Genomic DNA, 26,695 nt, shown 5'->3' on the forward strand with positions numbered 1-26,695 from the left:
ACTGTAATGCTTCAAATGCTCCTAAGCTGTAACAGAAACACAGCTCATTAAATATAGCCAATCTATCATCCCCTCAAGCACCTTGTAACGGTGCTGTGAGAAAACCAATCACCTTCACATTTTAATAAAAATATTATCTTGCCTGAGTACAGAGAAAGGGGTGTCATTTATGGGATGAAAACCAAAATTTTTAAAGGGCAGGGTGAGAAATGGATGCAATACTTTTAACCAACAGACCTAGTAAGTTCATAGTCTTTCTTTTTAAAAAACGTGTCAGCAAGTCTTTAGAAGCTGAATTTGGACATTAAAATCAGGGGGATTATGTTGTCAGTTATTTTTAGATCAATGGTATAAGGTAAAAATGGGTGAAAATTGTACTTCTTTTACAGCTACTTAGCTAAGTCCGTTAAACTCAGTCCATAGGCTTCCCTGTACCTATGTTTTTGATTTTTCTTCAGTTAATACCTCTTCACTTCATCACTGAGAAAAATTAAGAAATAACCATTGTTTCTACACATAATTTTTTAAATTTCTACACTAACTCTCACTATCCATCCTCAACAATAAGGCTAAAGCAATCTATCCAAAGAGAACAAGTAGATTGTTAATAATTGTATTCATTTCCTAGGGCTGCTGTATAAATTACCACAAACGGGGTAGCTTAAAACAACAGAAATTTATTCTCTCACAGTTCTGGAGCCCAGAAATCTAAAATCAAGCTGTTGGCAGGGTCACACTCCCTTTGGAGAGTGGGAGAATCTGTTCTCTGCTTCCTCCAGCTTCTGGTGGCTGTTGGCATTCCTTGACTTGTGGCCACCTCACTTCAATCTCTGCTTCTGCGGTCACACTGCCTCCTTCTCTTCTGTCTGCCACATCTCCCTCTGCCTCACTCTCGTAAGAATGTCTTTATGAGGACATTTGTCATTGGAATTAAGGCCCACCCAGATAATCCAGGATAAACTCCTCCTGTCAAAATCCTTAACTTAATCACATCTTTTGCCATACAAGGTAATATTTACTCTTTTATCATATAAGGTAATACAAATTCCAGGGATTAGGACATGGACATGTATTTCGGGAGGCCACATTCTGTCCACTACAATAACCATGACTGTCATTGTAACAACTGAAAACTTTGTAACAATGTACAGCTTACAAGGTGCACTCATCTACATCATCTTACTTAATCCTCATAATAACTCTGTTCGAGGGCAGAGATCTAAAGAATTAGATAACCATTCATTCATACCTTCATTCGCTGAATAATCATTTATTGAGTACCTATTCTTTGCACAGCCAAAAGTTAAAGGTACAAAAGCACAGTACCTGCCCTTGGCAGGACCTCTAAAAGTTGTCCATAGTCATGCAGTACCTTAAACTTTGAGATGAGAGTATGCTGCATGAGGTAGGATCAATAAAAGCTAGTTAAGAAAGCAACAATCCCATTAAGGAAATCTGTCCAAGTCTTGACTCGGACTTCCATTTTAGCTTTACCCCCTGAACTTCAGATTTCTCTCTTTACATTGTTCAGAGCCTCCTCATGGGCCTGCCACTGCTGAACCTTCAGTCCAACTCACTGCCTTAACAAAGCCTGAAGCTCAATTTCATGCTTTCATTACAGAACGTTACTAGAAAGCAAGGGAAAATGGCTACCAACGATGCAGTTCCATTCACTAGTTCACTCAAGCTTGCCTGTCACTCTGAACACCACAGACTATCACAATTTCAGAATCTGTGTTTGTTGGAGGGAGCACCAGGTTTGTGGATTCTTTAAAGAGTATTCTTTAAGTACACATTAAGGCCCTAAAAAGGAATTTTGAAAATAAAATAGAACATTGGATACTCCCTTCTACAATCAGAGAGACCTTAACCTTGCAGTATTCATACAATGAACACCTCCTACCTGGAAACTGAGTGACACCAACTTTCCAAAGGTTCTTCAAAAATAAATCATAAAGTGTCAGAGCTGGAAGGGAACTTAGACATCATTCGGTACAACCTCTTCTTTTTACAGCTGAGTAAATGGGTCAGAAGTTAACGGCTTGCTCAAAGCACCCAGTGAAATTAGATGCAAAGCCTATCACAAGCTCCAGGGTCCCATGAAAAAATGTCATTAACAACCTCCTTGGAGAGAGTCAGAATAACCAGAAAGTTTATGGATAGTGTCTATTAAGATTTGGGAGAATATCTGTCATCTACAGAGACAGACACATAAATATGAATGACTTTTACAACTGAGTAACAACTATTATACTTTATAATGAAAATGTTAAAATCTCTTTGGTAACCCAGAAATCAAATGGGCTACTCTAAAATTACAAGGATGTTTAAATTACTTAGAAGAGTACGCTGTTTAAGCTGTTTTGTACTTTAGAAGCACTTATATGTAAGAAAGTAAGTTTAATATATAAAAGTTATTTCTATTAAAATAGGTCCAAGAAACTCTGCTTATTCCAGTAATGCTTTGTTCTTCTAGTTCACATAGAACTAAAACTACATTCCTTTCTTCACCTGTTCTGAAATTCAGACTTCATCATATGCCTTCCCCATAATATCCTAATGAGTAATATCTCATTACATGCTGAGAATTAATAACACTTCATATGTACGAGAAATGCACCCTGCAGTTTTACAAAGGACCTTCCAATATATCATTTCACCCAGTCATCACAGCAGTCCTGTGAGGTATAAAAGGGGAAACGTCTTGTCCACATTTCACAAATAAGGCAACTGAGGCTGGAAAAGGTCACGTGATTTGCCAAAGGTTGTTACAGAACCAGTAAGCTGTGGATCCCAGCTGAAATCCAGGTCTTCCACTATTTGCACTAAATGAAACAGCCTCTCCGGTAAAAACATGCAAGACACAAGAGATTATAAAGAAGAGGTGTTTTCTGGTTTAGCGAACCTATGTTGAAAATATTTCACCCTTGCTCAGAACCAATACTGTGGAAAATGTATCATCTTGGACTCTCAGGGAAACTTAAACCTTTTTAAACCTGTTTGATAATTAATGTCTTTTACCATTTTATCCCAAAGCAAATAGATGAAGTTTGGCGTGAAATGAGGTGGATCATGGATGCTCTACATTATGCAAGATACAAACAACCAGTTTCTGGCTTATCCATCACTAAGCTGATAGACCCCTCAGATGAGCAGAACCTAAAGAAGATCAGTTCTACATCATCACATATAGAGTGTCTTCCATCACCATCCCCATCCCCAGAGATGCACAGAAGAAAGGCAGTGAGTGGTAAGCAATAAGATCTAAAGTTCTATATTTCAGTCACCAGATTCTTGGTCCTGTCTCCACTGATGAGGTTCTTCTGTGCTAAGTCATTAGTTCCAGCAAGCAGTAGGAAACACTGCTCAGTGGTAAGAGTCTAGAAGCACAGAGGAAACAAAATCAGAATGGGGAGGGGTAGGAAGCTAGGGCAATGACCTGAGATCACCTCCATTTAGGGGTGGGGAAGATTCAGTCCAGTTCTAGGCCAAGCTTCCAAGATACAAAAGGAATTTAACCAAAACCAGGTAATAAAGAGAACAGGCCCAGCCTCCAGAAAATAGGGAGGGACTGACAGGAATGAGGCAGGAAGTAGGTCCTAGTCTGGGTAAAGTTCATGGCAAACTTCCCACCCACATGGCACCAACATCCTGGGGTGAGAGTTGGGAGAGAAACCGTGGATACACCAGAATCCTGAGCCTGAGGCCAAATAAGTAGATTAGTCTCATCATGGATACAACAATCAGGAGACAACTTACAGATAAGCTGGAGGAGAGGCCTAGCAAGTCACCTCCACTCTTGGGAATTAAGTTGGAGTTTACATAGCAAATACTAACTGGATAAAACATAGCTGAGTTAATACAAACTTCTACAAAACACCCTTATGCTTATAAACAGAGAGAAAGCATACTAGTCACAGACAATATAATGCTCTTGCCTAGAACATGTTAAAACTAATGCCATTTTTCTAGTTGATTAAAATAATGGTATTCAAAGCATCTTTCCTGATTCTGTAGCTTATAAAAGCTCAAATTTTATAAGCTTTACAGTGATAATAATTGATATTTTTAATAAACAGTTCTGAAATGTGAACTTGTCCCATAGGGGGCAGCATGGCGTAGCAGAAAGAGCTTGGGCTTAGAAATCAAAGACCTGGATTCAAATTCCAGCTTTTTTTTGCTAGCTATATGCGCTTGAACAGATTACTACATGTAAGTCTCAGTTTCTGCATATGAAAAATGAGAATAATAATATATACACCTTGAAAAGTTATTTGTGAATAAGACAATCTATGTCAGAGGTTCATGGCACATAGTAGACAATAAATTGTAAGTATAGTATTTAATGTTATTCTTATTACAGAAGACTTCAGTGGGGGCATGAACCTTTTCTATAAGTAAGGTTATGTACATTTTTAAAACATCATGTCTGAAAATCAAAACTTGGCTAGTGCAAGAACTTGGGGGACAGCTAATTTACATTACCAAAGATTTCTATGATTTAACAAATAATTCAACAAAATAATTAAGTAGATTTTTATAGATTCCCAGTGGGCTGGGGATACAAATAAAATACCATCCCTGCCAGAAGCTAATCTAACAGGGAGACAGCTACATTAACAAACAATTTCATACTAATTGCATATGTGCTATAATGAGGACATGCATAGGGTGCTATAGAGTCTAATGAAGGTGTTAACCAGGAAATCATAAGATCAAAGAGAGCTTCCTGGAAGAGGTGACAAAGTCAAGTACTGACAGATAAGTAGGAGTTGAGCTGAAAAAGAGGAAAGAGGAAAGCATTATAGGAAGAGGAAGCAGAATGTGCAACTGTGTTGTAGTTCAGGGAACTGCAAGCAGTCTGGCTGCACTCAGGATCTAAGGACATGGCCTTTTTTTTTTCATTTAAAAAAACATTCATTGGTTACCCACTATGTTCCAGGCACTCTTCAAGGTAACAGGGATATAATGATAAACAAAGCAAAGTCTGTGCTCCCACAGAGCTGACATGAAAATATAAACAAGATCATTTCAAACAGTGAATATTCCAATGCATAATACAAAACAGCAATCAAGGTGGGTAGGGAGAGTGCTGAATCCACTAGGATGATCAGCAGAGACCTATCTGTGAAGGTTACATTTGAACCAGCCACAAAAAAAGGATCCGGTTATACAAAGATCTGGAGTTGGAATATTCCAAGCAACAAAACAGCAAAAGGCCCTGAGGTGGGTGAGGGGTGGAAAGAAAGCCAAAGTATTGGAGCAGAGTGAACAAAGGGGCTAGTGGTAAGAGATGGGGTACAGAGAAAGGCAAGGGCCAGACCAGGCAGGGCATGGTAAGAAGTTGGAATTTTATTCTACTTGTGATGGAAAGCCACTGAAAACTTTTAAGCAAGGATTGATATAATCTGTATTTTCTTTAGAATCCAATCTGTGTGTTGCTTGAAGAGACCAATGTTGGAAGCAGGAGATCAATTAGGAAGCTTATTAACAGAGGAGACAGTGCCTCAGGACATTATGATGCTATTTACCAAAAACAGGTTAGACAGGAGAAGAAACAAGCTTGAGCGAATGGGCATGTTGAATTTAGGTTAGCTTTGGGACATCCCATGCAAAAAGAAACATTCAAAACAAAACCAGGATGTATAGGGTCTGAAGCTCAGAAAAGAGAACTGGACTAATAATATAGATTTAATAATTGTTGACATATGAATGATGAAGCTATGAAAATGCTTGATATTTCCTAAAGAGAGCAGGTAGAGTAAGAGAGGAGACTATGGAAGGATCCCTGTGGAACAGAAGAGCGAGACTTCTTAAACTAAGAAGTAACAACCAGAGGAAGAAGATAAAATCAAGAGAGTAGTGTCACAGAAATTAAAACATATCAAATGATGGTAAAAGGTTAAATAAAACTGAAAAGCTTCTATTTTTTTGTTTTGTTTTTTGTTTTCAACAAGGAAGTCGTCAGTAGCCTTGATGACAGCAGTTTATAAAGGAAAGGAGATAGAAACCGAATAGAAGTAGATAGGGGAGTAAATGGGATCAGCAAGGATACACTCTTCAAAATCTTGGCTGTGAAAGAGAAGAAGGAGGGAGGGCAGTAGCTGGAGAGGTACAGGCTTGAAAGGGCATTTTTTAAAGGCAGGATAGATATACCCTATGTTGTTCCCCAATTCACATAATTCTACAAACAACTCTTCAATTCTACTTCCACTTCACAGCCCTTGTCTGCCCTCTCTACTCACAGAACTTTCCCAGTGTTTAATCTTCTCTTGGCCACAGGGTCCTAAGTGGGTCCCCCCTGGCTGTATGAGGGTGGCCTCTCCTGTGCCACATAAGTGCCAAATTCTCACGTTGGCCAGATGACGGGTTACACACACTCCCTGCTGGGAAGATCTGGCCAATTACGCTCGGATTTTATTATTAACTTAAAATGTGAGCGATCATCATTCTGTTTCTTAAAATATAACTCTCTCTTGGGTCCATTTATTTCTCTGAAGCCAAGATTCCATGGGCTGTGAAACACAAAGACGTGGAGGGCAGCAAATGAAAAATGGAACCCAGTGACAGGGAAACTGTTGAGAACTGGGAGAAACATTTAGCACTGCATCCCCTCACAAAAGCACAAGCATTTCAGAGCAATGAAATCTGCTCCTGCATACTCTGTCCTCTCCACTAGTATGACTATTTTTGTTTGGAAACCATTTATGAAGAGGGAAAAATCCAATTTAGAGGTATATCCCCATTGGTTGCTCACAGGGCAAAGTGTGCAACACAGTTCCATTCTGTGTGAGTAGGGGTCACTTAACTTCTGAGAAGCCTGATGGAAATACAAAGCCTATCACAAGCCTAGACTCTGGTACCAGCCCAAGATTTTGTCTTAAGGCTGTTGAGTACCTTGGATTTGTTTGTGTGTGTATGTGGTTGGACAAACAGGGTGGGAGAGCAGTGGAACTCTTTAACTTACTTCCCATTTCTGTGTGGTTTTCAAACACAAAGTAGAACTCCTCTGAGTCAATTAAAATTAAGCATCTCCCAAGGACCCAAGGAGGAAAGTTGGCTCCTAGAAAAGGCAGCGCAAGGCAGGGGTGGAATGATTGGTCCATCACATGGGTATTTTCTCTCCCACTCCTTTTCTGTGGGCATAGTAGTCACAGGCAGCAGCAATTTTTTTTTTTTCCGATACCACTATTTCTCCTAGTGACGCATGGGTGAGGCAACAGGGGGGAGGGGGGCATTGTTTCCTTCAGATGCATGTGAAGATTATCCTGATCTTCCAAATGTAAATCTTCCTGGTAAGCTTTTCCCAGATGATGTTAAGATTAAGAACACTATGGCATAAATTAAACAGATCAAAGAAAAAAAGCATCAACAGGAAGCTGAAGATGGGAAATTAGAAGGTGAACAAGCCCCTGAGGTTCTACCCAAGGCCTGATGAGAGATTTATTAAAATTCTTTGTTTCTAAATTATTTAAATTCTACTCAAACACAGTGGAAACAGATTCAATGAGGCACACACACAAAAAGCAGCAATTTGGACAGTGATATATTAAAAATGTGAAGACAGATTTTTAGGGCAAATACTACTAATTATTCCTTTCTTTCCATCCTGCCATGCCCCCTGCCTTTAAGAGAAAAGCAATGGCTTTAAATCAATTCTTCTTCCCTGCAATGTCATCTCCCCATAAAGCCCTCAAAATCCACATCAATTCTACTCTGCTGTTGTTGGCCTGATCCACAGAGACCAGGAGTTGCAACACCCATTACAATGGCAAGAAAGCCAAGCTTCCTAAGCCAGCACGAATACTATGGGCAGAACTTCCATCAAACAGCTCTTGGGTCAACCAGAGGGGAAATGCAAGGTTCTACCAGTGCTGGCCTGCCCAGTGGGCCCTCTAAGGGAAGTTGAGGCGCACAACCAGGTTTATTAAAAATAACAGCTGGGCAAGGCGCCTACAATGCTTAATGGAGCATATGGCCCGGATCTGGGGATGGAAGCTGCACTTTGCATTCTTTTCCAGGAAGGGAGGGAGTGGCAGTGACCTAAATCCCTGGAAACTCTCCTCAGTGCCCTGGCTGGCATCCTGGAGATTTTCCCAGCTTGTTCTGGGAGGGGTATCCCACTCTAAGCAATCGGTTCCACTAAGTCCTATAATAAATAATACAACCACCATGGAAGTCAAATATTTAGATTCCCACTAGAGCAGTGTTTCCAAAGTGTAGGTCTTTGAACCTACAAGATAATATTTACCACTCCATACTCAAGCCCTTTTTCATCTCTTTCCTGGGTTACTACAGTTATAACTAGCTCTTCTCTTGATTTATCTCCTATCTCCCTTGCTCCCGGGAGCTACAGTAAAGAATTCACATCATTTACAAACTCAGTGCTAAATCTAGGATGAGAAATACAGTACTGGACTAACTAACACAAGACACCCTTTAAGAGATGACTGTTCTCCTTTATTCACCATTCTCACAGCACAATCTTGAAGTTTTTCTGATTATTGGTTTGTATTTTAATGAGTCACCTCTTGATATGCTTTCTAGTTATTCTCTATTTAAAAGTGGAAAGAGTACTTCCCTGGTGGTGCAGTGGTTAAGAATCCGCCTGCCAATGCAGGGGACACAGGTTCGAGCCCTGGTCCGGGAAGATCCCACATGCCACGGAGCAACTAAGCCCGTGCGCCACAACTACTGAGCCTGCGCTCTAGAGCTCGTGTGCCACAACTACTGAGCCCCTGTGCCACAACTACCAAAGCCCACGCGCCTAGAGCCCATGCTCCACAACAAGAGAAGCCACCGCAACAAAGCGTAGCCCCCACTCGCCACAACTAGAGAAAGCCCGTGCACAGCAACAAAGACCCAATGCAGCCAAAAAATAAATGAATAAATGAATAAAAAAAAATTTGTTTAATAAAAATAAAAGTGAAAAGGATTTCAATAATATTAACACCTTCTCTTTGTAAGGCACTTAAAGTATTTTAAACAAATTTAATCCTCATAGCACCAATGGAAGATAGGTAACATAATTACCTACATGCTACAGATGAAGGGGCTAAGTTCAGAGGGGCTAAGTGATTTGCTCAAGATCATATACACAGTAAGGAACAAGACAGGACTTCAGCCCAGTTTTGTCTAGTTTTAAGATAATTGTTCTTTCTGCTACAACTGGGCTGACTCAAATCAAGTACCACCAAATATAAAGCAAAATGAAAAAAATAAAATAAAGCAAAATGATTTAGGTGATTGTTTTCAGACATTTCTATGGCAGATTAAGTAAATCAGATCTTTTCAGGCTGCTTTCAGTATTGTTTTTAAGAGGCAATCAAATCTCTTTGCTCTTCAAGCTCTCCGATTTCAATATTCGTTTCAGTTTCAGTTCAACCCAGCATTCTTTACTGAGAGCCTTGTATGTACCAGATACACCACAAGAGGCTAATAATACAGTGATGATTAATTCACACTCTAGTCCTCATGGTCTGTTCACATGTTCATGCTCAGATCAGATGATCTGGGAAATACAGAGGATCTGCATGTCCCTTTGCTTGACTCCTTCCTTAGCCCATTCCTTCACTGACTGGCTTCTTCAACATTTACTAAGCAGAGATGAACAAGACACAGTGCATGCCCTCTAGAGTTCACAGTTAATGAGGGAGATAAAAATACAAGTGAATAATTTATAATAAACCTTGATAAATGCAATAACAGAGATATAAATAAAATGCTTTATGAGCCATGAGAACTGAGCAACTAACTCCACCTGGGGAAATCAGCACAGGCTCTTCCTGAGAGACTGAGTCTTAAAATATGATGCTCCACTGAAATATTAGAATGTCAGCCCTTTAAAGCATACCTTCATATACTCCTTATTCCCCTACAACCAACAAATGCTCACTATTTGTACGCTAAGAGGTCAAAGTGCAAACTGTTCTTATAGCGCATTTGACCTGATATAGGCTGGAAAGAGGAAAAAAGTGACACACACTCCTCAGCAGTTGCTTCTAGATGTATCATTTTTACTATCAGACTTCTAGTGGGTTAAATGGTGGCCACTAAAAAGACACGTTCACGTCCTAACCCTCAGAACCTGCAAATGTGACCTTATGTGGAAAAAGAGTCTTCACAGATATAATTCAGGGTCCTGAAATAAGATCATCCTGGATTACCCAGGTGAGCCCTAAATCCAACGACAAGTGTCCTTATAAGACACAGACGAGAGCTCACGTGAAGACAGAAGCCGAGACTGGAGTGATGCAGCCCAAGGAATGCCAACAGCCACCAGAAGCTGTAAGAGGCAAGGAAGTATTCTCCCCTAGAGCCTCCAGAGGGAGTGCAACCCTGCTGACACCTTAATTTCAGACTTTCTCGGCTTCCAAAGCTGTGAGAGAATAAATTTCTGTTGTTTTAAGCCATGAGCGTGTGGTAATTTGTTACAATAGCCACAGGAAACTAATACAAGACCTAACGTGTTTCTCTTACTAAGAGCTTAATATAGCTATGTGTGGGCGCCACGCAAAGTGAATCAGATGCACCAGGTCCCAGGCCTCAGAAAGCTTCCACAGAAAGCCATGGGAATTCTAAGGTAAATGGCAGTACAGCAGGTCTTTGGAGTGAGACAAATCTGCGTGTAGGTTCCTATTCTGCCACTTACCAGCTTACATGAATTGGAAATTTTAATAAGCCTAGACTTCAGTATTCTTATCTGCAGAATGGGAACTGGTGTAAAAATTAAGTAAGATAAAGCACCTAGAGCACTTAGCATGATGACTGGCCCACAGTAAGTACAAAGTAAATAGCAAGTATTGTTATTACTATTGTGGATGCAAATGAATAGTACATATGGATAGCTGAATAGACAACAGTGACCAGATAAATAGAGAAGAAAGTTCAACTAAAGTCGATTTTCAATTAATTGCATGGATCTTATTTCCAGCCCAATTTCAAATCTTCAGTTAACCTCTCTTTTTCATGACCCCTATGGCACCTACCACTGCCATCATCAAAAACAGCCAACAGTTCTGACAGCCTATTACTCGCAGTTCCCAATTTTTCCCACTAAAGATAGGGAAAAGTACTGCCTAAAATTTGTTTTAAGAATTTCAAAGTCATTCATCCCAAGCCTTTATCCAGTTCTCGCCTTTTAACTTGAAAAGCTATGTCTGTCTTCTTCCCTAACCAGGAGTCCTTACATCTTTTTCACTAAAGACCAATGACAGCACTTGTGCCCCCAAGTGATCACCCCGCCTTGTTATTTCCATCAACGTACTACTCATGTCTTCAACAGTTCCCTTTCCAACAGTTCCTTCTTCTCTACCCACAAACATCTTCCCTCAACTTTGCTACCCTACCACATTCCCATTCCATCCCTCCAGGATGCTTTGGCCAACTGCTTAAGTTCAACCTGTCCCAAATTAAATTTACCACCTCTTCCACTGCCCAACCCTGTTGCAATTAAACTCCTCTGGTTTAATGCTACTCCTATCTCCCAGGCACCAAGGCCTGAAACCTATTAGTCATTTCAGGGCCTTTGCACTTCCTTCTCCAAGTTGTCTGAAAGACTGCTCTCTAAAATGTTCACAAAGCTGGTTCCTTCTGATCACTGAGGTCTCATCTAGACTCCAGAGACTCCTCCCTTGGCCACCTTATTAAACGAACCTCCCTCCCAAGTCACTCTCTAGCTGAAGTTCAGTTTCATTTTATTCATAGAACTTTACACTCTTTGAAATTAATCTTATGTATATTCTTATTGTCTAATCCTCCCTCTGTGAGCTGCTTGAAAGCAGAGACCATGTCTGTCTATCACAAAATAGGTGTTCAGTAAACATCTTTGAATGAATGACCTTCCTGGACTTCTCTTCTCTTCCACGTAACCACCACTCTTGCTCAGGCCCACAACCTAAAAAAGGTAAATATTTAAAGGAAACATAGCTTGGACAACAGCCTCCCAGCTGGCCTCCCTGCTGTTTCCTCCTGATCCAGTTCTTCTTACATCCTACCTGCTACATAATTATCCTAAATCACAGCTCTCATCTTGTCAATTACTTCTTCAAAATTCGCTGATAATTACCCACTGGTGACAAAATTAGGTACAAACTCCTTATCTAGGCATTCACTGCTCTCCTCTGACTCCACCCTACCTTTTAAAAAAAATTAAATAACCTCTTTTAACCATTTATTTAAAATAATTATAAGAACAGCAGGTTGCAAAGAAATGTACAGGAATTCCCATGTTCTCTTCCCCCAGCCTCTCCCCAGTGTTCACATCTTACACAGTTCTTATATCAATACAACATCAAAACCAAGAACCTGGTATAATCCACAGTTTATCCAGATTTTACCAGTTATACATACACTTGTGCATGTGTGTATGTATGTGTGTGTGTGCACATGCACATAAGCATGCAGGCTCGCTTGTATAGCTCTATGTATTTTGTCACATGTGCAGCCTTGGGTAATCACCACCATAGGCAAGATACTCAATTGTACCGTCACCACAAAACTTCCTCTGTTACCCCTTTATAGCCTTACCCACCGCCCCTCCCCACATCCTTGCCCCTGGCTAGTACAAATCTGTACTTCATCTCTATAATTATTTCATAAATGTCACATAAATGGAATTCTTTATTTGTATTGATGAGTATTATTCCATTGTATGGATGTATCATGCATCCACAGAAGGATATTTGGGTAATTTCCAGTTTGGAGCTAATACCAATAAAATTGCTATGAACATTCATATACAAGTTCCTGCATGAAAATAAACTTTATTTTTCTAGGATAAATTCCCAAGAGTGAAACTGCTGGCATCTTACTTTTGTAGCCTCATTTTCCCAAAATTCCATTCCTGTTCCCATATTATAGTCAAACAGGACTACCTGTATTGTTTCATTTTCCTCTCTGGTTTCTAAGCCTCTCATCAACATTTGCACATTTATTATTAAAAGCTGCCTCAAAACACTTTTTGAAAGTGAAGAAATAAATTAATATAGATAGAAATAGAGATGAATGAATGGAGAGAAAAAATAGAGATGACAGAGTACTTCATCAATCCTGTCCCAATAAAATGTGATCTCCTTCCTATAAACCTGCATCTTATTTGCTAAACTTCTTTTATAAAAGATATGTTCTTCCACAGTCTCATAGATGCATATATGCCCCTGCCTCCATTAAAACAGTAAAATCCCTGAAGCAGATCCTTTGTTATTAATTTTATATTCAGTCAGCCACCAAACACAGTGTTTCTGTTAGAGCAGCAGCTGAAGCAAAACAAAATCTTCACTGTTGAATAAATGGATGAATTAAATATCTTTGCCCTAAGAGGGCTCTGGTCCAACCAGGAAACCAGGATGTTATATTCACATTTAAAAAGATAACTAATAATACAAGTCTGTACAGGCTAAGTGCCAAAGGATAATTGAAGGAAAAACTACTTCAGCAGTGCAGACAAGTGGGCAGTCCTTTCTGGGACAGTTGGGGGGTGCTTCCTAAAGAAGGCTTTGTTTGAGGGGACCCTTGAACAGATGAGTAGAACCCCTCAAAATAAAAAAGGGAGTCCTTTTTGATAGCCATTATTTAAAGAACAACATAAGGGTTGATCTCATTCTTTGTAGCTGCTGCATAGCATTCCATAGTATGGATGTGCCCAAATTTTTAAACCATTCTCCTAATAATAAACGTTTAGGCTTGTATCACTTAGGATTAAGTCTGGATCCTTGTTACAGAAAACCCAAATAAGGGTGTCATTAACACAAGATATTTTATTTCGTTCTTATGTGAAAGAAGCCCAGAGGTAGACAATTCAGCGACAGTATGTGGACTCCATGGTCTTCAGATACCATGCCCCCTTTTTCAGCTCCACTATCCTAGCACATGGCTTCCTTTTCCAAGGTTGCCTTGTGAGCCCAGCCAACACATCTTGTTACAGGCAGTTGGAAGGAAAGAGGAAGAACAAAATGGCCTATCTCCCAGCTAAGCCAGCTCCTCTAATGCAGCCTTCCAAAAGTTTCATACCATACTTTCAGTTCTATCTCACTGGCCAGCATTTAGTTATGTGACCATGCCTAGCTGCAAAGGAAGCTGAAAAAAACGTGGTCTTTTACATGAATGCACTGCTGCCTCAAACAAAATTTTAAGATTTTGTAACTAAAACAGGATAATGGATATTGGGTAGAAGCCAGCAGCGAGAGAACAAAACTGAAATCTTGCCCTGCCAATGAGTAAGCAATGTCATCTTCTACAGTCAGGAAAAAGAAAAAAGGAAAAGAAACACTTCATACCCTGACCCTGAAATAAACAAACAAGCAAAAAATATATATATTACATCTGGTCCTAGTCCTTAAAATAGAAGAAACCTTAATCCCATTTGTGTAGATTACTGACTCCCTAACAAAACAATTTTTTTCCCTTAAGTTTACAGTATTCTTATGATAATCATACTGATTTTCCACCATGCACGACTAACTATAACCTTGTAACCCTGTGGGTTTTTACTTTAAATACCTGTTGTATTTTTTCACCAGCAAGCCAGCACTGAATTTGGACTCCCTTGCAGAACTTTGCCAAGTAAAGTATTTTTCTTTTCTTAAACTATTTTTCTTTTCTTAATGCTTCTGTGTCTCTAAGTCTTCCTTTCACAGTAGTCTCAGCCACAAGATTATTTCTAGTTTCATAAATCATGTTACAGTGAACAATTTGTAAATGCCTCCATGTACACACAGTGACAATTTCTCAAACATAGATATCTGAAAAAGGACTTGCTGGGACAAATGATATGCACATTTTTAATATATTCTACCAAGCTGCTATTCAAAGAGCCAGACCAGTTTCTATTCCCACCACCATTATATGAGGGTTCCTGATTTCCCACACGTCACCAATACAAGAGATTATCATTTTTATTTTCAGCAGATCTGATGGGCAAAAAAATGCTTTGTTTTTGCTTCAACTTGCATTTCCCAAATTACTACCTAATTAGTAATTATAGTCTACCTACGTTGAATATCTTTATTATGCTTACTGGCCATTTGTATTATTCTTTGAATTGTTGGTTATCTTCTACCCGTTTGGATTGTCTTCTTACTGATTTACAGGAGATGTATATATATCCTGTATATTAATCTTTTGTTATACATATTATTACTATTTTCTTCCAATCTACCACTTACCTTTTTACTTTATGTGATCATTTGTTTTTATTAAACTTTGATGTAGTCAAATTTATCAGTCACTTCTTTTCTGACTTCTGGGGTTTTGTCTTGCTTAGAAAGACCTTCCTACCCAAAATTACAAACATATTGTCTTCTAATACTTGTAGAGTTTGCTTGTTATATTTAAACTACATGGAATTTATTTTTATATTTGAGATGAGGCAGGACTTTCTCTAATATTTTACTAAAGGGATAACCAATTGTCCCAACACTATATACTGAATAATCTATTCACTCCCCTACCTTGAAATGCTATCTTTACCACATGTTCAATTATCACACTGAATTAAGACTGTTCCTGGACTTTATATTTCTGTTCTACAGATCCATCTGTCCATCTGTACACCAATACTACAAAGTTTTAATTACCAAAGCTCTGTAATAGGTTTTGATACCTCATAAATCAGGCTCCTCCCTACTGTACCTTAAAAAAAAAAAAAAGTTAGCTATTCTCACAAATTTTCTTTTCCAGATAAATTTAAAAATCAATTTTCTAAATTCCATTTAAAAACCCTATGGAGGGGACTCCCCTGGTGGCACAGTAGATAACACTCCGTGTTCCCAATGCAGGAGGCCCGGGTTCGATTCCTAGTCAGGGAACTAGATCCCACATGTATGCCGCAACTAAGAGTTTGCATGCCACAACTAAGGAGCCCACCTGCCACAACTAAGACCCCATGCAACCAAATAAATAAATACTAAAAAAAAAGAAAAATCCTACGGAGATTTTTGAACGGGATTGCCTCAAATTTAGAGATTAGAGATTTCTTGTTCTTTTTAAGAGGACTTTTCATGTTTTCAAAATTAGCATATATTTACCAAGTACCTATTATGGGCTGAGTTTTGTGGGAAATTCAAAGGATTTTAAGGCAGTCTTTGCCCTACAGAAATGTACAACCTGATTGGGAAAAAGATACAAACAACTAGTGCGTTAAATGACAAATATCTACAGAACTAACTTGTGGCTCAGTGTGATTAGTGTAGTATGCCCTTTGAGGGTGATTTTCACCTCTGATTTTACTTATGTTTTGTTTTTTTCTTTGGCCTTATTTTTTTTCTTTTTAAGCACGTGACAACATGGTAAGTATTTATATATATAAACCATTTATTTTTTTTTTAGTCACCCTAAGTAAGAAGTTCTACTGTCATCCCCATTTTGCAGATAAAAAAACTGAGGTTCAAAGAAGTTAAGTAACTTTCCCAAGATCACAGAGCAGTCTGGAGAACAACTAGGATTTGAAACCAGGTGTCCCTGACTTCCGCCACCATAGTGCCTCCTCTCCTTCCTTCCCCCTTTTAAGTTCCTGCTACTTTATCAAATGTAAAAATCATCTCTGAAATAAAACTAGGGAACAAATACATGAATGACATCCAGCTTTGTTTCCTGTTTCATCCTCTCTCCACAAGCCCAGTGAACAGTAAAATCGGATGTGGGGAAGGAGGGCATGTTCCCCTCTGCTTCTGCAAGGGTGGTTGGTCCTGTCCGAGTTCCTCTCCTTCCTTTCCCTTTTAGCTAAGAACTTACAGGGCCCTACGCCGAACGAAAAAGTGGGGCCCCTTGTTCAAAAATTATTAAAACGTCAAGAAATGAGAGCAGACCACTAAACGAAGCGCAAGCCCTTCTAGGCACGGAGGAGGGATGGGGGAGGGCCTCAACCACAGGACACTCCTTGAGCCCTGGCTAGGAGTTTCTCCTGTTTCTAACAGCAGTCTCTGGCTTTGCAGATTCACAGCCCTGCTCTGACGAAGAAGGCTGCTCCGAAGTCTTCCTCCCCACTGACAGCGACTACGACTCCAGTGACGCCCTGAGCCCCCGCGACCTGGACCTGGTCTACCTGTCATCGCACGACATCGCCCAGCAGGCCCGAAGCGGCCTGAGCGGAAGCGCCCCCGACGTCCTGCAGGTGCACGACATGAAGCCTCCGTCGGGGCCGCGCCAGGACGCCCAGGGCCGCGGCCCGGGGCCCGAGGCCGACCACTTGTGCACCGAGCTCCTGCACAGCCTGACCCTCACAGGCCCCGTGCCCAAGGACCACGCCAAAGCAGCACCGGGCGCGCGGCCGCCGCTGGGCTTCCTGGGAAAGCGGAAGCTGGCCAAGCCCCCGCACTACGGCGGCTTCAGTCGCCACTACCGTTGGCTGCGCATGCACAGCGAGACGCAGTCGCTGTCGCTGTCCGAGGGCGTGTACACGCAGCAGCTGCCCCGGGCCTGCGGCCTGGCCCAGGAGCCCGGGGAAGCTGAGCGGCTGGCACCTGCCCAAGAAGGGCCGCGGGGCCTGGCTCCGGCCCACGCCGCCAGCCTCCCGGAGGAGCGGAAGGGCAGCCTCCAGGATCCAAGGCCTGCGGTGCGCCGCATCTACGTGGAGCCCTACCCCGCGGCCCTGGTGGACGCCAAGCCTTGGGAAGCCTTGAGCCCGCCCGCCGGAGGCCCCTCAGGTCTGCCCAGCCTCACGAGCCCAGAGATGAGCCCAGAGGGCCCGACCCCCTCCCCTGTGTCGGAAATACTCAGCAGCATGCTTTAGGGAGGCCCACGACTGGCTGTCCACAGTTCCACTGCTTGTCCTTGCATTTTCCATCACCCTACCCCCAGCCTGCCCCCACCCCACCGTGTCCCCACCCATTTTAAAATGGTTTGAATGTTAAAAACCCAAAGGTTAACAGGTTCAAGGTCCTCTTTTTTAGAGTTGGAGTGGAGGCGAGAGTTGCCAGTGTCATTCCCAGTTCAGCCTATGAAGGGCATAGAAAAGCTTCTGTGTCAACATGGAGTCCTGGACACAAGGGTTCAAACATGCCATCCTACTGGTGGCACCTGTGGCAGAGGTAGGACAACCCAAAGAACCACCGTCAATTCTGCAGCTGGCTGTGTAATCCGACTCCTGAGCTTAGGCTCTTTCATGCATTTGTGATCGACAGGGAGGAGTTCTATAGATGAAAATAAGATTAGCATTGTTTTTCCCTCCATCCCAAACCTTTAGAAGAGTTTGGGGAAAGAAGCCCAGTTTGTGTCTCTAGGGAATAGGGTCAGTGGACTTGTCCTGGGTTCCCCATCAGCTAAACCAAGTCGTTCCAAAGTGCAGCGTTCTCAGCAGCTCACCAAATCCAATCTATCGGTCAGCACTGATCTAGTTAAGTAGGCCTTGGACAGGCCTTTTCTTCACTTAGTGCTGTGTGGAAACCTCCAGAAACAAACGTAGAGGAGGCTTCTCTTCTAGCTCTGTCTTGCAAAGATAGAATAGGGCGGGAAGCAGCCCTTCCTGTACACTCAGCTCCCATTCAAGCATGAAAATGGGCTGTGTATTATTCCAGGGTGCAAGGAGATGGCTGAGTTAAGTGAAAGACTGGATTATACACAAGATAAGGGGAGGGAGAGAGACGTGCAAAACTGTGTTTCCTTTCCAGTCCTAAAATAAGTAAAGCCATGGTGGGGGCTGTGTCTCTGAGAATGATAATGGATCTGCTGCAGATTCTTAGGTGATAGATTTGTAATTGAACAAGAAAGTGCCCTTCAGATGTGGCCAGGCAGGGATGGAGTTTTCTCAGTGACACAGGCACATCTACTCTCCCCCACGTAACGGGTCATGGGACAGACCGTCCAGAGCTTTGGTTGCTGCCTTCCCCTTTTCAATCCACCCTTCCAAAGTCAGTTTTGCCCCTAGATCAGTTGACCCATTGGGCTCAGGGAAAATCTTTCCTTAGAAGGCCTTGCCAGTGGTTCCAAGGCTATACTCAAAGACACCTGAAAATCTTGCTTGGGTCTCACTGCCTCCCACCTGGCTTTCTCACAAAGGAGAAACCAAATCAAAGAGCAATCACACTGCATATTCAGAACAGGCATGAGCCTTCTCTCCTTTCCTGGAGCCAAGACCCATTCAGTTCACTGATATTCTAAATGGTCCTTTTCTGCTTCACAGGCATTTTGGTTAAATATTGCTCTTTATGGCCCTACCTCTGTCCTCGCAGTTCTACCAGTCCTCCTCATGGGAGTTCACACAAAGTCCCCTGTTCACAATGTTATTCCGATTCCTTCCATTTTAAAAACATTTGATTTAAACATAAATAATTACCCTGGCGGAAAGGTACAGATTTGGCCCATGGCCTATGGTCATTAGAAAACTAAAGCCCAGAGCTCAGTCTTTATTTTTTTAAGAGATTTTATACTCAGTAACCGACCCCCCCCGCCCCCCCACCCCCACCCTGGCCGAAGAATCTTGATCAGAATCACTGCAGCTCCTTTTCCATGCCTGGGAGGATTTTAAAATGCAATTTTCTTCTGTTCTGAGTGAATTCTATATGTATGGAGTGTTTTAGAACTAGAACTAGAAGAGAACCTAAAATTAGTCTAAGTCCTTGCATTCACAGATGAAGCAGTTAAGGCCCAGAGAGGTTAAGTGACTTACTCAAGGTCACAGAGCTGGTTTAGTCTCAGAGTTTGGGTCAGAATCCAGAACCATTCCCTTTATAGCAGACTGTCCCAGTGGGAATTGGTACATACCTAGTCAACTTTTGATTTTCCATAGGCTGCGTACCTAGTTTACAGGTAATTCCAAATTCAAATCCTTCTCTCAACCTTTACCTAACAGATTTCCAATACCACAGAGCTCTCTGTTGCCAGAAATTACAAATTTCATATACTAGATATCTAAGCTAATTAATTAATTATAATTAATTTAAAACCGAATCAGGAGAAATGCACTTAAAATTGCTCACCATATGACTCCCATTTAAAAACAAAAATAACACAGAGTCATCTCCACTCAGTTTCTTACTTACTTCTAATTAAAAGACAGGTTATATATATTGAATGAGTTTGTGACATGAGATGCTGAAATCGTCAAGGACTCAGAAACCAAGTGATTCCCTGATCATGACCTTTCTGGTGGCAAGGAAGGAAGGCTGTGACTGAATTAGATGGAAGACATTTGACAGGCAGCAAGAGCAAAGACTGACCCGTCCTTCTGACCCTGCATTTGGTCAGCACGTTTTGACACATTGGACCAAATAATAACTCATTAAGTAGAATGGCGTTAAATTCAAACCCACTAATTTATATTAGGCACATGGGGTTATTTTTTCACCTTCTATGAGGAACAGAGATGCGTGTCCATGAAATGAATAATGAACGTTAGATTTCAGTGGGCATACTTAATCAACTTGAAAATGCATTTTCCTAGCGATATTCCTATAGAAAGGTGGATGCTATATCCTCAATAATTCGCTATTTGTTCAAGAAGTTTCCCTCTATCCACACCTCCACTTTGCAACTTCTTATGAGCCTAGTTTAAATTAAAACATTCTTGTGAGAGATAATTGTTTTCTCTAAATCACAGTCCTTTATTCATTTGTCCAGTCTTCTCATTATAGAGACTTTACAAAATCTGAGGATTTTTTGTATGTTTGTTTTCCTTTGTCTTATCGGCTTTGTTTTGTTTGTTTTGGATAGATGGACTTTTGTCTTTCATTCTTTTTAAATCCAACTGGGGAGCCTCTGGAGGAAACTTTCCTGTTTCAGGTCTTCTTTTCCACCGTGTTTCTGACATGCTTAATTCTCACCTGTGTTAGCTCGTCATTTGTGAAACCCTCAAAAATCATTGACTGAGGTCCTCCCGTATGTCCGTCTCTATTATAAGTCCCAAAGAGAACAAAAGAATCAAGTATGAAACAGATTCCCCGGCCACAAGGAGCTCACATTCTGCTATGAGTGTAGCCGTCATCACCATACATTTTCTTATCAATGTCTTAGACGAGGCAGGAGCCTGTCGCCTCAGCCAGGCCAACACAGTGCATGTTGGGCTAGGCATCTTTGATTTCGCTCTTGCTATCTATTGGTAAAAGAGGATAGCCTGGAAAATGCAATTCATCAATGTATATGCTCGGCAACCATTTACAAGGCTATCACATCCTCTTCCTTTGTAAGGGTACTTGGGAGACAGTCATCAAAAACATTCACTCTAGGGAGTGGGTATTTTAAGAAGTGGTTACTGGGCTTCCCTGGTGGCGCAGTGGTTGAGAATCTGCCTGCCAATGCAGGGGACATGGGTTCGAGCCCTGGTCTGGGAAGATCCCACATGCCACGGAGCAACTGGGCCCGTGAGCCACAATTACTGAGCCTGCGCGTCTGGAGCCTGTGCTCCGCAACAAGAAAGGCCGCGATGGTGAGAGGCCCACGCACCGCGATGAAGAGTGGCCCCCACTTGCCGCAACTAGAGAAAGCCCTCGCACAGAAACGAAGACTCAACACAGTCATAAATAAATAAATAAATAAATAAAAGAACGTGAATTCCATTCCATTTTAAGAACATTCGCTAATGTTCAAAGCAATAATTACACTGGAGAAAATGGTTGCATTTAATTTGAAAGTTGAATCCCGTTAGTAATAATATTCCTCCAGCCCCCATTCCTGAAGGATCCCAAAGCACTTTATGAAAAGCACTGACTGAAGCCTGGCTGTGCTCCCCTAAAAAGACCTTGTCCGGGAGCCACCTGGCAAACACCTACCCCATCCTTGCCAGGAGATCATGCCAGACAAGTGGGAAAGAGGACTGGCCTCTCATTCATTGTTATCCTGCCACACGAACGTGCACCCTGATGAACGCTGAGCTCTTCCCTCGAAGACAACGATTTTAGACACGTAGGCATACCAGAAAACCCCAACTCCTTGGCCCTCTTTTGTTCATCACGCTCCACCCAAGATGTAGTCCCTTTCTCTTGGAGAACTGTCAACTCAAGCTGTTAAGGGGTCTGCAGTGCATTTCAGTTCCCTAGTTACGTCAACAGCACACAGAATTCACTGGCTCTTTAAAACTGATAACTTGTTGGAAAGATGATGCCATTATTCTATGGCTCTCTCAACTTTGCATGTAGCAGAGCTACAGCAGAGAATGTGCATCTCTTAATATTGTTTATTGAACTATAACATACCAATTAGAGAGGGTAATTATAGATTAACAAGAGAGCACTCTCAGCGAATTGAAAGTGCTACATTGTCACTTTATAAAGTCTAAATATTTTTCCAGATGATTCAATTACGCAAATATGAACTTTTTTCTTTTTTCACCTTTAAGGAAATTTGTAAAGGAGCTATTTGGAAAGCAATGATACCTCTTCACAGGTAGTAGGGTGAATAAGGAAAAAACCTGTTTCTTTGCTGGTCACCTTTCATAAGATGTTCAAACACACGGCTTATGACTGTTAAGCTAAACTTCAGTGCGGCCTTACAAACAACAAGGGTAGTGTATTTGAAACTATGTTGTACAGCTTGGAAGCTTATTCTAAGATCTAAATTCAGAGTTTTTCTGAGGTGTTGAACTTTGCCATTAGCAAAAAGTATTTTTAGAGAAATCCATTGACTGTTTATGAAGCACTGATTTTGCCATATTTCGGGTCTCTGGTTTTTCCACCACATCTGCACACAGTAGTTATATATATTTTTTTAAATTATTTCTTCCATTTCCATTAATAATGAATTTGTAAAATTGTTATTCAAAAGGACAGCTGGTTTTGCTTAAACAATCAGACAGGTGGACTGTGAAAATATTCTGTTTGGATAAAGGAAGTAGGAGATTGTTGTTGTTTGTTTTAAATATTATCCTAGGGTCTTTCCTCTCCAGATATATACATTTTTTACTTTAGCAAAGCCAGTATTTAACTTAGTGGTAAATGTTAAGAAGCTATTAGTTAATACTCTTTGCTCCTCTTCCTTTATTCCATGACATGAAAGTCTGACTATGCTTTCACAGTAACCACCATCCAGTAGCTGATTTATAAAAAGCCAAGACTGGCAAATTGTTGTGTTCAGTCACTCTGAGTTGCTGTGTTGCTTCTTGCCCTGTGACAAAGCTGACGTTTGGGGATTCTCACGTATATGGTCACAACATCAGTTTAATGTTTGTGATGGAAAAAGAATTTAAAGAAGTGTGGGGTGGGGGAGTAGGGGTGTTTTATAGGAAAAGTAATTTCACTGACATTCTATCAGGCAGTGTTTAATTGCTTCCTGCCTAATGTGTACATAGTAATTTGGCTGATTATTGGTTGTTATTCGTTCAGAATTTATTGTATCTCATTGCTATGTATGCAACTGAGTGTATGTAAAAGTTTAGACTTCGGTATGTTATCTGCACAATTTTGTGTGCTTTAAACCTCTGTAAATGTACAGATGAATCATGTATGGTGTGTTAAATGTGACCTCCAATCTTGAAACGATAATATTTTGTAGTATGTACTTTTGCAGACTCTTTGAACATTTTAAACAGACATTGTAAATGGCCAGACCCTCAATCAAAAACAGCACTGGTAAAATGCATGCCTCTTGAGCCTACCAATTTATAAGAGGTCAGGGGTTAACAAGAATTAAGATAATTTTTCTAACGGCAAGTATTTTTGATAATTTCCTACCTGCCTAATTGTATTTGAAAGAAAAATTGTCAACAGAAGAAATCTTGCCTGTCAGAGGGAATGAGTTTATTTCATAGGCATTAAATAGTACTAATATATTTTACTTTATATCTAACTTGATGTTGTTGAAATCTAGTTCAAGGGTGAAGAAGTCAAAAATATTTTTGATTCTTCATAAGATCTTTTGTTGTTTAAAGGACAATTTCCAAGCCCTTGTCTTCAGTGTGGAGAAATGTCAATTAAATAATAAACTAATAGAATCGTCAGTATTTGGCTTACCTGATGCTTTTTCTAAGTCTCAATGAAGACAATAATTTTTCAGTCTGAGTTTTTAAAATCTTCTCACTGAAACACTGAAAAAGTTACTATTTAGGGCATTGTTTTGACAATTATTGGAAAAGTCTGACCACTTGGCCCTTGACTGATCAATAGCTTTTGAGTTATTTCTCTTGCATAATTGGTTAATGCCAAGTATTGAAAATACAGCAGCAGACTACCATGGCAAATACTCTCACCAAATTGCACCCAGGAGTTCAGACATCTTAACCTTTGCCCTTCTCCACTGCGTGCATATTTAAATGTCTTCAGTGCACTTCTGCATGTGCTGTCCTATCTCTATTTCTCTATGCCTTTATTTCCACACCCACAAAGCTCCTCCCTTACTGCTACTCCCTCTGGCTGAGATTTGAGATTTCTTCTGTGTTTGAGAATACTACAAAGAGATTACTTCAATCCCAGGAACTTGCACAAAGGTTCTCCTGAATTCCCAAGAGCAGGAAATATGCTGCTTTGGACCATGTATTTGTCTTATGCTGTTTTACAGAATTCTTTTAAATACACACACACACAAACACACACACATAAATTCAACCCTTTATTGGCATGTTTGTGGTCGGCTTTCCTGACAGCCTCAGAAGGCCGTTTTGTTGTCCTGACCAAATGTGCTGTTTTCCCTATGTAAATTGTCATCTTTCTAAGCAAACCATTACTTTCTTTTCCTAATTCTGTCTTTAAATAAAAGTTTACCTTCTTTCTCAAACCAAACAGATGACATTGCTCTTTAATATCCCCTTTCTCCTATGAACACTCCTGGGGAGGTGTTGGGGGAGGGACAGATTGGAGTCAGAGCAGCCCTTTCAAATTCAAGGTAAGAAATGTGCCTTCACTGACTGGGTAGCCCTTTTGATAAGGTATGCCAAGCAATATGCAGTATTTCCATCTGCCAGCAAGAAATAATTCCTTCTTCTCTATAAAAATTTTTGAAAATCATGTTAGGGAATTAGGCAAGCTTAAACCAGGAGTTTCTTATTGATTTACAGTGACTATCAGGCAGGGAAAAACACTCAGAAGGAAATTCTTTTGCCCAGTATTATCTGTCAAGTAAGTTAGATCTTTACAATGATTCCTTGGCTGTGAAAATGCCTTTCTTCTTCAGGTAGCATATGGCACGCTCACCTTTGCATAATGCTCCTTGTTCTGTCAATACTACTATGAGTAATAGTAGTAATAATAATAATAATAATCCTTGTTCTGTCATAATCCCTGCCCTGTCAATCATTGCATTGTTATTTTGCCACAGAAAGGACTGGCATTAGATACAGACTAGAGGAAGTTAGGCTCCAGCTGTATACTAGGCTAGATCAGATGCTCTAAGTCAAAAACAACTGCCTGTGTTGTTTTTTTTTTTCCCCATTATGGTTTATCACAGGATATTGAAAATACTTCCCTGTGCTATACAACAGGACCTGTTGTTTATCCATTCTATATATAATAGTTTGCATCTGATAGTCCCAAGCTCCCAATCCATCCCCCCACCACCCTCCTCCCCCTTGGCAATTGCCTGTTTTTTGATCATCATCTCCCCAACACATTTCATAGCTCCTGGCAAAGACCTGTTAAATGGGTGATAAACTGATGAAGAGATCACTGAAAATCAGCTTAATTCTCATAATTTGCTTAATTTCTCCACAAAGAAATGAACTCAAGGACCTTTCCAAATGCCTGTCAGCCTGAGGCTCTCTATAATGACTCAGAAGAAGCTCCACTCAGACTGCCTTGAATGTATTTCTTTAGGATTTCCTGAAAAACTCCACCACCCACCCCACACACCATCACCAGAGTGCTTTGATTAAGGTCAGCCCCCTGAAGGAAGCAAAGGACCTGGGGAGAAAGGTGCGCTTCCAGACAGCCCCCCGTTAGATCTGAGTGCCCAGTATCATGTCCAGTGATTGGGCACCATGGAGATGGATATATGCAGGTCTCCTATCCCAGCTGCACCCTCTGAGCAAGCGGAAAACCTGCAAAAGTCTTGTCCCAGTGCCCAAAAGGCCACTTTTGCCCACACCATTTTCCCCATCGAGCTTTTGATAACTGCAATCTCCTATATGTGTATAAAATACTTTCACAAGCACCATCCTATTTGAACTTGACAAACCGCCCTGTGAGGTGATCAGAGCAAGAACTTTTATCTCCGTTTTGCAAATAAGGAGCTTGAGGCTCAATAAAGTGAAATCTAGGGTCCGCGACTCCTGACTGTCTGGTATGCCACATGCCACTGAATTAGGTCTTATGAGAAAGGAAGGACAATGCCTGAACTGGCCACTGGAAGCTCTCTCTCTCTCTGGAACAGACACCCTGCATAGACAGACACACAAGGGACATTATATACACACAGATAATGACCACAAATGAAGCTAAACCAGACAGCAAAGCACACAGACCCTTTCCCAGGGGGCCCAAGTTCTAGCTCAGAGTCAGGCACTCTGTGACTACAAGCCAGACACTTTTCCTCTCTGAACTTACAGATGACGATATCTATCAAATGTGTGGGATCTTTATCAGCTTTGAAATTTCATGAATCAAAAATACTCACATTAAGGACATATGAGAGATGCGTCAGGATTCTTCTCAGAGCGTTTCTGTTTTGGTGATATTTTTTGTGCTGCCATTGTTCTTTGGGGGAGGGCAGGTGGTGGAAGATAAGTAGACATGACCTTGAGTCTCTTGTAGCTAAAGGAGAGTGGAGAAGGAAAATAACTGAGAGATCCATGCTCAGCATCCTTTTCCAATTCCCCCCCCACACCAAATTCCTCCCTCTG

The 26,695-nt window shown here is 41.0% G+C and overlaps 1 protein-coding gene and 1 long non-coding RNA gene across 5 annotated transcripts in view; one reads left to right on the forward strand and one right to left on the reverse strand.

The window, feature by feature from the left end:
* Window positions 1-21,488, forward strand: part of ANKFN1 (ankyrin repeat and fibronectin type III domain containing 1) — a 427,590-nt gene extending 406,102 nt beyond the window's left edge. For 3 of the 4 annotated variants that reach the window (XM_082439936.1, XM_082439937.1, XM_082439935.1), the window contains 2 exons: window positions 3,037-3,250; window positions 16,932-21,488. In XM_082439936.1, the coding sequence (XP_082296062.1) occupies window positions 3,037-3,250; window positions 16,932-17,728 (1,011 nt within the window). In that variant the 3' untranslated portion in view covers window positions 17,729-21,488. Of the gene's footprint in view, window positions 1-3,036; window positions 3,251-5,749 lie in introns of all 4 variants that reach the window. The other variant, XM_082439938.1, reaches the window with a different exon arrangement.
* The window catches only part of LOC309649789, a 404,889-nt gene that overhangs the window by 369,584 nt on the left and 8,610 nt on the right, over window positions 1-26,695 (reverse strand). The window contains exon 2 of the long non-coding RNA XR_014257296.1: window positions 21,479-26,606. This is a non-coding gene — a long non-coding RNA (uncharacterized lncRNA). The remainder of the gene's footprint in view (window positions 1-21,478; window positions 26,607-26,695) is intronic.

The sequence above is a fragment of the Balaenoptera physalus genome (genome assembly GCF_965194825.1).
Source record: "Balaenoptera physalus genome assembly, chromosome: 20".
In the NCBI taxonomy this organism is placed as follows: domain Eukaryota; kingdom Metazoa; phylum Chordata; class Mammalia; order Artiodactyla; family Balaenopteridae; genus Balaenoptera; species Balaenoptera physalus.